This window comes from Trachymyrmex cornetzi, unplaced genomic scaffold (assembly GCF_001594075.2).
Source record: "Trachymyrmex cornetzi isolate Tcor2-1 unplaced genomic scaffold, Tcor1.1 scaffold743, whole genome shotgun sequence".
Classification (NCBI taxonomy): Eukaryota; Metazoa; Arthropoda; class Insecta; order Hymenoptera; family Formicidae; genus Trachymyrmex; species Trachymyrmex cornetzi.
The window spans coordinates 587533-602794 of NW_017300074.1; the positions used below are offsets into that span (position 1 = coordinate 587533).

The 15262-nt window shown below is 36.7% G+C and overlaps 1 protein-coding gene across 1 annotated transcript in view; it reads right to left on the reverse strand.

The window, feature by feature from the left end:
- The window catches only part of LOC108767982 (A kinase anchor protein 200), a 72260-nt gene that overhangs the window by 35561 nt on the left and 21437 nt on the right, over positions 1-15262 (reverse strand). Inside the window, exons 3-4 of the mRNA XM_018518150.1 lie at positions 5523-5687; positions 5191-5304 (exon numbers count right to left, since the gene is read on the reverse strand). Of these exons, the coding sequence (XP_018373652.1) occupies positions 5191-5304; positions 5523-5687 (279 nt within the window). The remainder of the gene's footprint in view (positions 1-5190; positions 5305-5522; positions 5688-15262) is intronic.

Genomic DNA, 15262 nt, shown 5'->3' on the forward strand with positions numbered 1-15262 from the left:
CTCTCTCTCTCTCTCTCTCTCTCTCTCTCTCTCTCTCTCTCTCTCTCTCTGCATCTATTACGCGGAGAAAAATGTAAACTAATATGCATTAGAATCCTAGTAAATTTTATGGAATTGAATATAGGAACATGTCCATTTATGTTAAAATTTACTTTACTTTTCTGGTAAATCAGCAATCATCGTATAGCAATATTATAAGGTACTTTTTACATATTTCGTAAAATAAATCAATAAATTACCATATATCTTAGAAATTTACTTTAGAATTTACTTTATTGATGAGTATTTTTTGCCTTAGTGCTGACAAAATTTATTTTATTGCACGGTAAAAAATACAAGTGTGTAAAGTCTTGAGAGTTGTTCATGCTTACCAAAAAATCTCGAGAATAATATGATTTACTTTACTGTAAGATAATAATTACTTGAATGGATTTACTATAATTGTAATGTACTTTTACCTTACCCTCTAGGATTTTTACTTTCAGACAAGTAAAATTTGTGAAAAATAGGCAGAATATTTTTACTAGTCTTGTAAGATAAAAATTACTCAACCATTTTTCTCCGTGTAATGATACATATCAGATGTCCTACAAAACGTTATATAACCGTCGAATAAATTCAAATAATAATTGTCTAAATATTGTATCTATTATTAATTAGAGAAAGAATAATTGCCAAACTCGCTCGAAGGATAATAAATAAGATGCAGCAACTGTTCGATTCATCAAGGTTACATTAATGTCGACAACGAGACGATACAAGCTATAAATATCTAGAATTCTTTCGTGAGAGCACGGAACCTTCGGTCCGTCCCGCGCTATGGAGAATGCATGTTTTCAACTGTCCAAGCGATACGACCGCATCCATCACTCGCGGTGATAAACGACTGCGAGAACAGGACGTAAAAATGATATGCCGATAGTCTGCCGATAAAGCAAAAAGTACCGCAAGACGCGCGGAGTCTATAAATAACGTAACAACGCTAATGAAGTCCCGTCATTATACCATCTCGGAAGGGTCTTCAACGTTGAGATTCTCGCTTTCGTCAAACCGACTGATAACGCGGGAGAATAACTCCGAATAATAACGCGAGTAATGCTATAACGACATTACGTCGGATAGTAATCGAATAGACTTTTAATAATGCCAACGTGATCAGTGAACCGATCCGACGATAAAATTATCGTGGTCGTGTAATATCGGGCAAAGAGCCATTGTCTATCGGGACGAGCTGCAGGTCGAAGCTGGAGGCTGCGACAAGGAATCAGGCTGGTTGGCTGGTAGGCTAGCAGGCAGGCAGGCAAGCAGGCAGGCAACCGGCGGGGATAATTTAACCACGCGCGGCGAAGAGCCGGTTTTCCACGGCGGCCTATCACGAAAGTTGCGCGCGTGGAGGTACGACGAACCGGAGGGATGAGTCACGGCTGTTCTTCTCTCTTCCCACTCTCTTTCTGTCGCGTCGAGGTCGCGGCGACGAAGAAAGGGAAGGAAGGGAGACCACGCACGCGAATGCGGCTGAACTGCAGACTGTAAAGGAAGATGAAGAGGAAGGTGGTGAAGGAAACGAGAGGATCAGCCGTCGCGAGATCTTACGGCTACATGCTTCGCTTAGGCGAGACTACGTACTCGAGAGAGCAAGATAAGGCGGGAAGCTGTAGAGAGCGAGAAAAAAAAATTGCGAGAGAAACGGGAAGAAAAGCGAGAGCAGGCGTCGCTATTTATTATGCATCTGCCGGCAAACGGATCGCAGCTGCCTGCCTGCGTTGACCGGAAAGAACTATGATGATTCATTGCTGCCTTAGGATAATTATCCCAGTATGCTTTTCAGAACGTGACTTCAGCAGGTGGATGCAAGTGAAGTACGTTGTTGCTTTCATTCTAATCGACGCTTTTATTTCTACCAATGGAGATTAACTTTAATCCCGGTTTAACTTACTTTTTATCTTTTGCTGAAGAACCAGGAAGAGATGAAAGGTAAATTAAACCGAGATTAAAGTTCATTTACGTTGGTAGAAATGATATTAGTATTCAATCTCTAAATGTACACAATCTAACGCAAAATTTTGTCAAGAAGAAATGTGTGAACTATACAGAGAAAAAACAATTTTGTTAAAGTTAAAATTTAGCTAGATACAGATCTAAAAATAAGTTGGTTGGTTGGACTAATAATTACGCGGAAATCTCAAGCACAATGAGCAATGTTATAAAAAATTTTAACGTTCTAACAATCAGTTTGAGCGTCCTACATATGTAATTATTTTGATGGTCCAACACAATTATTTCCATATCTATATTTATTTTCTAAATTCTTTGGAGTAGAATCTTATTCTAAAGAGTGAAAATTAAGCCAGCCTTGAAAAAGAGTGGCTCAATTTTCAGAGTGAGACTTTACTCTTTAGAGAGTAAGATTCACTCTAAAAGTTTTAGAGAGTAGCTAAATCTTTAGATATTTCAACAAAACCGTCCTTCCCGTGTAAACAAAATTGCTACAGCTATGTTTGTTATCATACTACGTTATAAGAGAAACTTAATTATTCATTATATACATAATTATTATATTACGTTGTTAATTTTCCAAGAATCGATCGTGGTCCAATTAAAGCTTCCGAGACTCGGTGCATCCTTATGACGCGAGGTATCGCGCGATCACAATATAATCGCACTGATCGAGGTATAAAGCGTGCGTAACGTGGAATAGCTTGTTAAGCCGCAACGACGAAGATTAATAATAACATCTACAAAATGAGCTCCATCATTCACGGAGCTCGTGAAAGGCCGTCGCGTCGTTGTAATGGCTGCGCCGTCAGCGTCACGAAGTATAACGTGTAGCTGCATAATACTTCATCATTTCCCTGAGCGACAATGATACGACACCGAGGGATGGCCCTCGTCCTGCCGATAAACATGAGAACCGAGAAATCATGAGCGAGACTAACAAAACTTTATTAACGCGGACCCAAGCACCGAGACGATCGTTTCTACCAAATAAATCTCTGATAATCGCGAGCACCTTCGAAATTGATCAAGACGTTCCGGAGCCAATTGAGCACCGTCCGAGAGCCCTCGATTCTATCTAGTGACGTATTAACGCCTAGGTTAACCTAGAGATCCTATTACAGAGTCTGGCTACAAACTTTTGACTAGTCTGTTGTTTTTGTCAGTTTCAGTACGTAAGAATGAGACAGCATACTCTCTAAATTTTTCAGAGTAGAATCTCACTTCAAAATTTTGAAAGAGAGTAGCTAAATTTTCAATCTTTAAGAGCGAAATTTCATTCATCAGAGTGACAATTCCCTCTGAAAGTTTTAGAGAGTACATATAAAAAGAGACAGTATATATCCTTCTTTTCACTCTTGCTTGGAAATTGTTCGTGATCAGACTATTGTAGGATCTCTAGGCTAACCTAAGCTATACATACAGATGGCAAATTTAGAGAAAAGTGGCAGTTTAAAAAAAAATTTTTTAACTGTCAGTTTTTACTAGATGCGAATAATGAAAAAATTACCAACGAATGTGTGCGTATCCAATAACTAGAGATGGGATCGAACTCGATATGTACTTAAAAATTCGAGTCAAATTTAATAATGTAGTTTCATTTTCTAGGATTCGAGTAATACTCATAAGAAATAATATTTCATACTTCATACTTGCAAAGTAATCGATTTCAAATTGCTGGTTTCAAATCTTACATACGAGTACCTGCAAAATTCGAAATATACTTACAAAGTACTTTTTATCGTACAACATCGAATCTTTTACAAGTAGTACTCGAACAGGGTTATTAACCAACAGAAATTCACATGATCTGTGCATTCGAGGTACTCATAGGAGGTTCGAACCTATTCCGTTTAGGTTCGAGTCCACTTGGAAGTACTATTTTTATTTTTCGAGGTACATGATCTGTGCATTCGAGGTACTCATAGGAGGTTTGAACCTATTCCGTTTAGGTTCGAGTCCACTTGGAAGTACTATTTTTATTTTTCGAGGTATTCATAGAGGTTCGAACCTATTTCGTTTAGGTTCGAATCTACTTGGAAGTACTGCTACTATTTTTCGAAGTAATATCGTAGAGAGTTCGAAACTTCTTTAACAGATTCGAACCTACTTGTAAGATACTTAATCCCATCGGTACCAATAACTATAACAGAATACAGAATTTGATTAATTTAGGTTAAGTTACATTGAGGCTTGAGTAAGGAGGGCAACGATTCAATTGCATAGGGGTGTCATGAGTCCTAATCCGCTCCTGATCCCGTGACGGCTATCGCGTGGCCGTTCGCGATTAGGTATCTCTCTGCGCGGCGCACGCGGATCACGGCACGAACTTCAAGGGAAACACGAAGTGCTACGCTTGATCAAACATAGGCCGTTATTGGCCGAGACTTTTTCGACACAGCCGGCTGGTCGATTACTCGGTCGCGGCGATTAAGCAGCCGGCAAAAGATCGAGGAAGTCGGAACGGGGTCGCGGCGATTCATTGCCGCTCGTAAAGCCGATGTTTTTTCCCGCGTTGCGATTGTGCACCACCTACGCTACCTTGCCCTGGAACTTGTTCAGGCGCTGCGATATGTACGTATTTCACGAGAGTTGTTCGATGAACGCAAAAAACAATTTTATTCGCAATAACGCCTCGTGCTATCGAAGCGCATTGCGTAACGCGTCGCGATCGTCGCGCAGGTTTTATTTGCCGTTGCATCGATAACAAGAGCTGGCAGTATCGATAAAATTAAAAACTTGCGACTTTTTCGAGAATAAACGCAATCCAAATACATGATATCAAAAAGCGGAGTAATTAGCTCGAGCAAAATTGAACTCGATACGAGAACGTGATAATTGTTTAGCGCGAAAACGCACAATCGGTGTTATGAAATTTAGTCAAGAGGTAAAATTATCCAATTATTTGTTACTGAGTTATAAATTATGTAGTATATTGTTTCAATTACGGGTATTCGGCAGAAACGTTTCCAAGCAAACATTGGATAATTGAAAAATATATACTGGCAAATATATAACATCTCGCTCTCCCGAAAGCGAGCGAGAGGTAACGAATTTTGCAATCGTAGCGAAATAACGTTAAAAACAGACCCTATGTTTATTTTGAGAAGCGCAGTGTTTTCGCAAAGCAAATTCTTGTCACTCCATCAATTGGAGCAACAATATATTCTTGTAGAATGCTTTTTCGCGACTCACCTCTGCGAGTGGCTCTTCCTTGGTGACGTCTCCATTCTTGGGCGTTTCATCGCGGCTCGGCTTAGTCTTGTCCTTCTTGCTGAAGCTGATCGACCTGAAGGACCACTTTTTCTTCTAGAAAACGAGGAGACATGTCTGATAGCAATCGGCAAACTCATCGCATGTAATTACGCGTCATATTTCGTAGAAGGAAAGCTTCTAAATTGACATGAACAATTGATAATACGTGAACATGTTTCGATATCCTATCGCGATATGAGGAAAATTGATGTATTTTATCAAGCACGATTAATTAAGTCCGGATCGGCGAGCGCAGATGCAAGTCGCCTTACCTTTTCCTTCTTTTTGGCTTCCTTATTGTCTGGAGAAGTGGCAGTGTTCGGACTGGCAGGGGTGGCCTCTGTGGGCGTCGTGACCTCCGCAACCTCCGCAGGAGAGTCTCCAGACGATTCTTGCTTCGTTTCTTCCTCAGCTTTTACTTCTTCTTGCTGCGGTTGCTGAAAACAGAGGTAAAGTTTTCTTCAAATTTCGTCTTTTGAGATGTAAAGCGACCGTAAACACTCAATATTCACCGAGAGAAAGGTTTCTCCAACTCAAAGAAACATTTCTTTAAATCGAAGAAACCTTTCTCTTGGGTGTTATTGTACATTATTTTATACGATACTATTGAGATACTCTCTTTAACAAAATAAACTATCTAAAGGCTCAATATAGCCTTTAGAGTCATAAATATTGACGATCAATAATATCGTGCAATAATATTGAATATCTATTCGGATCGGTTTACATTAATATTTTGCAAATAATGGATGTTTTTGATTCGAGCGGTAAAAATACTTTTGACGTATAATAGATACATAAATATGTTTCACGATTGGGCAAATATAAATCATCTGAATTCTCAGAAATCAGCCCAGTGATATGAATCATCACAAATAGTATTTTACCCTGGTATAGAATTTCCTTAAGGCATGGAGAACATAAACGAGAAAAGAGAACCATAAAAATAAACGATATCGTACGTAAGATATACCCCGTCGTAAATCTTATATCGTAAATCGATACCTTGTAAAGCTACAATGTACGACTTCTCGCGGTAATACTTCCGAGTCCTACCATTTTGCGAAATGATAGCGCTCGAGCATCAGCCGATAGCTGCTTTCAACGCGGCTCTTCACGACACGCGATATATTTAAAGTCGTTAAAGAGAGAGACCCAGGCATTTTCCATGTCATCCTAAAATCACGTATCTCATTAACAACTTTATTATTTCGCTTTGCTACGCTATCATTAGCAAAACGTCGAATGTAAATTACATTACCGAGAGCTTTGACGGTATAATTATACATAATCGTCAGAAAGCTGATTAAAAATTGAGCTTAATTTTTCGTAAATTTAAATTATTTAATAAGAACTTAAAATTGTTATCATAGAAATACAAATTATCTCGATTCTTCGCTAATTTGCCTCGAAATTTAAATCTTACCAATTTGCACGAAAATGTAGAAGCTACACGACATCGAAAAGCTCATTATCTCATTTCCCGTATATAGTTAGGCAAAACTGATTACACAGACAGGCTTTTCGCCCGCGAGCGTATACGTTTCCGTGATGATACTTGTATAGTCGTCGAAAGTTTCTCATCTTGCGTCCGGAAGTACCGCCACTCCGGAATGAAGTCGCTTAACTCTTTCCCATCGTACCCCGAGGCCCATCACTTATAAATAATATCAAACTTCCGTGAACAGGGTTAGTTTTCCCGGAAAGTGCACAATGCACAACGAGCTGTACGACACGAGAAGCACCACCTTTGTCCCGGTCCTAAAAGACCCTTGACAATCTCTCTGGTGTGCAGCTTACCAAACTAGCCAAGAAAACTGCAGTCGACGAGAGCTTGTCGGCTCGTCTTTACGCAAAGAAAGTTCGTTAGAGTCGATTAGATTTCGAGTGTCAAGCCCTGAAAAGTCTCAGAAATTTCTAAGCTTCCCATAGAAATAATTGCATACTTCAAATCCAGTTACAAAACAAATAAGCCAATAAAGATTAAAAGATTCGTCGGATTATTATGCTTCCATTTATATTTTGACAAATAAATTGTAAACGACTTATCGCTAAATATAGGCAGTTTTTTTATCTATAAAGTTATTCTTAGAACCGCCGATAATATCGCAAAAATGATCGAAAATGCCAATTTAATTTTTTTAATTTTCAGTTAGTGAAGAGTTATTTCGATATTATTTATGTCATTAGAATTACTTCTATTATATTCATTCTCTAAATCTGAATCTGTGGATAATCACTGATATCAATACCAAGTATGCCACTATTTACTAATCACCCAGTATTTGGCTAGATAATCAGTGATGTTCAATTAAAAAAGAAAGAAGGTTTGAGCATTATATATTCTAAAATATTGATATTTATATGTTAATTTCAATCTTCTAATACTATATTCATTGAATTTATGCACTAAAATAAGCTTAATTAGATCACATAATAAAGGTTAGCTAGGTTAGGAATTTCACATTTCACTCACTGATTACCAGTGGCATACTTGGCACTGATATCAGTGATTATCCACTGGTTTAGATTTAGAGAGCACATATTTTCAATATTCTGTACTGTATATCTAATATAAAAAAAAAGTTAAAATAATTAGCGGAGTTAAAATGATACAATCGGTGGTTTTAGTTTTAAAAACAGCATAGAAACCATCCAGCAAATTTGCAAAAAAAATTCTAAAGAGATTGTAAAGCAAAGAAAACCGTGACAATGCGATCGTTAATTGAACAAAGAATGTAATTACAATTCACGATGCAAGGCAGACGTACAGAATAATGCTTCGTTAAAAACGCTTCTTAGAAATTGGCTGACAGACAAATATCTGCGTTTCTCTCCCTGAATTGACGATTCGTCTTATCATCCGTGTGTTTCCATAAACTAAATTATTCCATAACATAAAAATTATTTTTTTTCGCCATCGAGCGTTTCATTATATCTCTTGCAGTTTTTTTGTCGTGAAATTTCATGCTAAAATCGGACGACTGTTTTTAGCCAGATAAGACTTTCATTATTTAGCTGTTTCTATCTTTCATTTCCAATTCGTGATCGATAAAATCGGTAGCCGCGACGATAAATATTGTCCGAGTCGAATGAAACAACCGTGAATGGCGTTTCGCAAGTCGTAGCAGGTGACTGGTCGATTGTACAAATAACCAGCTACTTTATTATCAATGCAATACGCGAGAACAATTCCACACGTTTATTCGAGATATGCAAACACGCACGTACGATGTGATAAAACAACGCAACGGCCGATCAAGCGACGTTCCACGACGTCGTTTAAGAACGATATAAATCTGATGTGGGCGTAGGATGGCGGATTTCCTGATTTACAACGTACTTGTGCGAGGCGCGACGTACCGTCACATTCGATTACAAGTAACGCGTCTGTACAACGCCGTTTCTCTCTCTTTCTCTTCTCACCATCGCCATCTCTTCCGCCACGACAGCGAGATGAGGCGAATCTCCTCAGACGCGTTTTACGCGCATTATATTATGTAAATATCGGCTTATTTCTGCATACACGAGACGCTGTGGAGTCCCACGATATCCGGCAAAGGCGAGATATGAGCGAAGGTAGAGGAGAGAAAAAAAGAACGGACGAACGGAAAACGAGGTCCGAAAGAGACGAGGGGCACTGCGTGGTTTATTCTCTTCGACGTAAATGTCCTCTAAGTACAATAGCACCGCACGAATATATGGGGACTAAGTACCGATATATGAACTGCAACACGTCGAGGACAAAAAGCGGATACACAAGTTTGCAGACACAATAAATAATCGACCGAAAATTTAGGACCTAAAGATAGAATAATGATCCGCGTTTTACCACCGTTGGAAAATTTGTGTTAAATTTAACATACTTCGCGTATTCCAAACGGACCACTCTAATTTATATATTAATTTGATAAACACAAAAGGTAGTACTGACAATTTATAAACAAACTGTGAAAATATATTTTTTCGTAAAATTTATTTTTAATTTAACACAAATTATTTAAATGACATGTTAGTTAAATTAACCATTACCGTACTATGTACAATTTGGTACCTCATCCATACCATCAAGGGTCACTAGAATCTCTTCGTTTTTTCTCACCTCTTCAAAATAATTTTAAAAATCTCTAAAAATTCACCAACATACTTTCAACTTTCTAGAATAAATATTGACTCTTTATTTTGGAAAATAATAAAATGTAGTATAATTTATAATTACCCGAAAGACTCAAAGAAACTTGCACGAACAGGAATCGCTCGGTCACTAGTTACCCATATTAGTACGGTAAGGGTTAACATTTGAACATGTTAAAAAATTCAACACAAAATTTTAACAAGGACTCGAGTAGATAATTTCCAAAACAAACACGAAATGTTTTTCATTGTATGATTCTATACACAAACGAAAGTTCAAATCATAATAGAGTACGTAACGCAAGAGCAAATCGACTATTTATCTTTCCATTTTCTATGGAGGAAATTACTTTGATTAAGGTATTCATTCATCTTCCCTTCGAAAGAAATCAATTTTGGAGACGAAAAACGGCAGGAATTAAGTTTAACAGCTAATATTTTTCAAGTTGCAGCGCTTCTCTAGTCTAAATATTGCGCATTAAGTATAAAACAAAATGATACATTAAGATTCCGCGTGCAACTCGTATTATCGAAGACGCAGGCAAATAATAATGAGCGTCTCGTCGAGAGGCCGATATATTGGAATTCGGAGGCCACACGAGTTTACCATTAATTAATATTCAAAGATACGCGGCGCAAGCAACCTTGCGCGGCGGATGAAGGCGCCGGATCGTTGCGTTGTGCAGCCGATCGCACAATATTGGAATACGAAGGAATCCACAGGACGCAGCTTGAAATGAAGGCCGAGAGATTTCCACAATAAATTCCTCGACGCTCCATGCGTGCATATATGAATACGCACCATCTGTCCTGCGTACACAGATTCTATAACGAATTCCCAAGCGTTGAGTAATCGTCGCGATCGACGTACGCGAATCGGCGTTTTACTTTGACTAGGCGATACCGCCCGCCGTGAAAACGACGTGGTCACGTAAAACGAGAAATTACACGCAACGAGGCAGTTAAATTTAACCATTAAAATACTCGGCTATGGATTTACTGTGTTTTAAACGAGAATCAGCGTCTCACTATGGACCGCTAAAGGAGATAGCGATGTTCGCTGGACGAAGAAAATTTGCAGGAATTCAGGCGGGTCAGAGCCGCAATTAGTGGCAGCAAAGCAGATGAGTCGTATTAATTAATAAAGCGTGTTCGTCTTGAACCATGCAAGCTACACGCACGATGATTCATCAACGAAACGCGCGGCGCTGAGATATCATATGTTCGCGCGGCATTAATTATACGTGAAATACTTCGCTTAATTTCCATATGATACCGTAGGGCTGATTCATCGTTCGGGGAGGAGACCAATAGGCGGATCGATATCTTTTTGCCATATACGTTAATCGTGTATAACATACCTTTATATCGGTATATAATCGACAAGTTAATTATAGAAATCAGAAAGATTCGTGAACTCACGAGATACACCCTACAATTTAACTTGTCAACCGTAGAGCAATAAATCAATCATTAATAATAAAATTTCTGCCCATTAGTATTCCGTATTTTTTTGAATCAATAATAACAGACTCAGCTTCAATCAAATTATATTTCAGATAAGAGATACTTAAGATCCGAAATTATATTTCTCTTTTCTTATTTTTCAAAAGATGATAACTATCGTACACAAAATAATTTTTTATCAAATATTACTGTGCGTATATTTAAAAAACAAAGAGGATATAATAAATATAGGATAAGCCACGGAGAAACTTGACAATTTTAAAATAAAATAACAGTATAAAAAATTACTTAATATTAATTTTTGTTATATAATAACAGGAAACACAGAATGCCATTTAATATATCTGAGTATACTTGAGTAATTACTCAGCAGATAAAACATTTGAGTGAGCACTCAGAGATTCTTTATTATGAGAGATTGGTTTTCACACTTAGATCCAGCGAAAAACTAAAGAACCAATCATATTAAAGAATCAGTAAATACTCACTAAGCTGTTTTTATTTGATAAACGCAGTCATTACTTAAATATACTCAGATGTTCTTCAATGACATTACATTTCCGACACAGAAAAAAGAGTCTAGTTGCATTAATTGGAATTCTGTTTAAAACCAGACAAATTAGAATTTTCTGGATTAATCTATTATAATTTTAGAGCCAATTTCAGATAACAAATACAAAACTTGTTTATTATAATCTTAAAAAGTGTACTAATTTTCACGAATACGAAATACCTTGCAAGGAACGTTTCGACTTACTTAGTCCTCTTCAGCTAAACGCAAATAGTTAAATAATATAATACAATACAAAATGTTCTTATAATAAAGTAAAATATAATATAAAATGTTCTTATAATAAAGTCAATATAATAGATAAAATTAAATTTGCTTTGCAAAATAGAGCTTGACATTTTTTATTATTATAATTTTAATCAAGATAACCAGAATCCTGATTGATATGATCGGAATTTTCTGATTAGTCATATTTTCTACCACAAATTTTCTTAGTATTATATAAGTGCAGTATTATATAACAAGAAATTAATATATAAATTATACTTCATATTATTTTATTTAAAAAATAATTAGATTCTTATATATATATATATATGAATATCTTTCCGCACGATAGAATTTTTATCGCGCGACCAGGCGTGGTCTCATCAGCGCAATAACAATAAGTGAGTCATGGCCAAGGTTGCAATCCACACCTTGCTCGTTATAATCCCTTACGGATTCAAACACGCTCTATCGTACACGCACGATGCATTTTATTTCGCGAATACACACGATCGTATCGTAAATTTCCATTCAAAAAAGGCCAAGAACATCACGCGTGTTGAAGTCGATGTTGTACCAGCGCGGTATTAAGGGCAGGTGTTCAGCAAAACGAACGGGTTGACTCTTAAGCAGATCACACGTGCACCTGCCTGGGGATTTGGTAAGATTGTGAATACTACGTCGCCAGACGTACAGAGACGCCAGGGAAAAGCGGTGAATATTCATGAGATGCGAGTATAATCTTGTATGTCACACAAACGCGCTGCTTAAGCACGACGAATTCGAACGCGATTCGCGATCTGCCGTAACATGCTCGTAACAATGTTCTCTAACAGCCGATAGGTGTTCGACAGCGATTGGTGTTCGCGAGTAAATCAGTAAACCGAGGTAAACCGTGATGACGTTACGTTAATGAGATTAACATATTTAAATCTGAATGTAGGTTAAGCAGTATATACACATAATGAAGGCAATGAAAGAGACATGGCAAACCAGACACAGGAATTGGAAAAGAGAAACTTCTCGAGAATATTTTATCTATAACGGATCACTTTTATATGACATTCTCTTTATACCGCATTTATGCAAACCATTAATGGAGTCTTTCTTATACAGTACAAAAAAGAAACTCACAGAATGGAACACACTGAGAGAAATTTCGGCATATAAAATTTTTTAATTGCAATGTGTGCAATTTATGTTGTTGATATGTGACTTGGAAAAACTTTCTTACTTTGTAATTAATTAATTTTGATGTGCTAATCATTTGGTAAGAATAATTAAATTTTGATGGAATAAATAAAATTTTTTAATTAAAAAATAAGAAAATTTTTGTAAGTCACATATCAACAAAATAAATGATAATTCATATCAAACCTTTCTCTCGGTGTTTTTCCGGGACGCGAAGTAACGGATGAGAATCTCGCGGTTTTTGGTGTCGAACGAACATGAACCATCGATTGAGATAATCGCGCGAAATAGTAACGAGAGGGAAGGAGGCAGTGGGGTAGAGAAGATTTATTCGTCTGGGACAGTTAGGTATGCCTCGGTAAGAAAAGGTATACATGAAGCTGGTACATGAACCACGATTACAGTTAGCCACGGGAACCGGCGAGTGTGCACTTGCACACGGTGGAGTTAGTTAAACGGTATCTTCTCGTTTTTTGTCAAAAAATTCATCGCGAGGCGTGAGCTACTCGATTCACGGCCGATGTGTCACGTCGAGACGCTAATCTTCGCTGCTTCATCAGACGTAACTCTGATATTCATTATTCAAATGACAGGCACTGACGATAACGCTCGAATCGGGAAGCGATGCAGCGCAATGTAATGAGATTTCGATTATCGGACGGATAATCGAAATACTCGCTGTCGTTTCGCGGGGAAATGATTGACTCGATACGCGAGGAACAAGTGGATTCATGTTCGATAAAACGATAACGGGGTAGTATGACTCAGCGTAGCGTATCAAACTGATTTTTCACACAATCTCTACGAAACGTGCTAGAAAATACGTAGATATCAGTGTAGCAAAATCTTATTGCTGAAGAAATTTAATATCGATTACTTAAACGAGGAAAAGGAAATAAATAGTAATAACATGCCGAGAGAATGTTGCCGAATAAAAAACATTTCGTATTTGTGTTGGAAACGGTCTATACGAGTTCTAGTTAAACTTTTGTGTTGAATTTTTTAGCATGTTCGAGTGTTAATTTAATTATGTTATTTAAATATTTTGCGTTAAATTAATATTCAACATTTTTTAGCGTCAAAATAACACAATTTATGAGTGAGTAAACAAACAACATAAAAATGTGTTTTAAAACGTAATTTGTAAGATAAATAAATAAAATATGTATTATAATTTAATGTACGTAAATGTTAATTTTACTGGAAAAAATACTTTCATAGTTTATTTACAAACTGTGTCAGCATTATCTTTTTTGTGTTTATTTTTAAATAATATTTTTTTTTTTATCATGAGTGTACCAGTTACCTTCTAACATATTAATTTTATGTTAAATTAAATATATATAAATTTGAGTGGACCACCGGTTGGAACGCTTGAAATATGTTAAATTTAACACAAATTTTCCAACGATGAATTATTTGTGGAACTAAGATCACTTTGAACCAAAATTGTTACACTGCTTGCAAGTCGGAATGTCTTTATGGCAAAGAAAAGGTGCTCGCTCGAGTAATCGAGATAAGTGACGCCTTAAACCGGCGCGAAATGATAGAAAACGAGAGATCGAAAGAGGAGCAAGAACTTGTCGAAGAGAAATAATGAAAAGAAGGAGAGGGTGGTAGTAACGTGCGCTCTCTCTCACGTGTCATCGTATCTGGTGCATGACAGCTGCCGCCAGTCTTGCTCAATCGGGGAAATATCAAGTTTTGTCTATAAGCGGGAAAGGTATTTCGAGATATAAACCGCTATAACGTTTATGAGATCCGAATTGAGAAGAGGAAGAAAAAGAGAGAGAAAAATTGAGAGAAAAAGAAACATCAAAACTTGGCACGGCAGAATTGATATCCTGCAAAACACCGCTACGAATTTTTAGAGTAGAGTTACTTCAGTTGGGAAAGTTCGAAAAAATAAATTACCTGGAAAAGTTCATTTCAGTTTGGATAAAATAAAAAAATAGGAATCTATAAATAAAAATATAATGAGAATACTAGAGTATTTTTAAACAAATATTTTCTTAAAATTTTAAAAGTTAAAAAACGATAAACGAATCGTAATGTATATAATATATACCATGTAATTATAATGAAATCAAACGTAATTGGAAAACTTAGTTCAACAGAGTAGACAGGAACATCCAGAGAAAAGTTTCTTCGATTTAAAGAAATGTATCTTTGCTATACGGTTAAAGAAAAAATTTCTTTGATTCGAACGTCATTTTTTTTATTTAAACATTTTTTGAAATCAAATAAAAAAATTTATTCGATTTGAAGAAATTATGTTTAAATCAAAGAAATTTTTTCTTTAACCGTATAGTAAAGAAACATTTCTTTAAATCGAAGAAACCTTTCTCTGGGTGAATGAAATTTTAAATACACTGAAAGAAAAGATTGGCTGAATATGGCATAGCATTTTTAATTGATTGCAGCAGTCAATTTTTGGTTGCG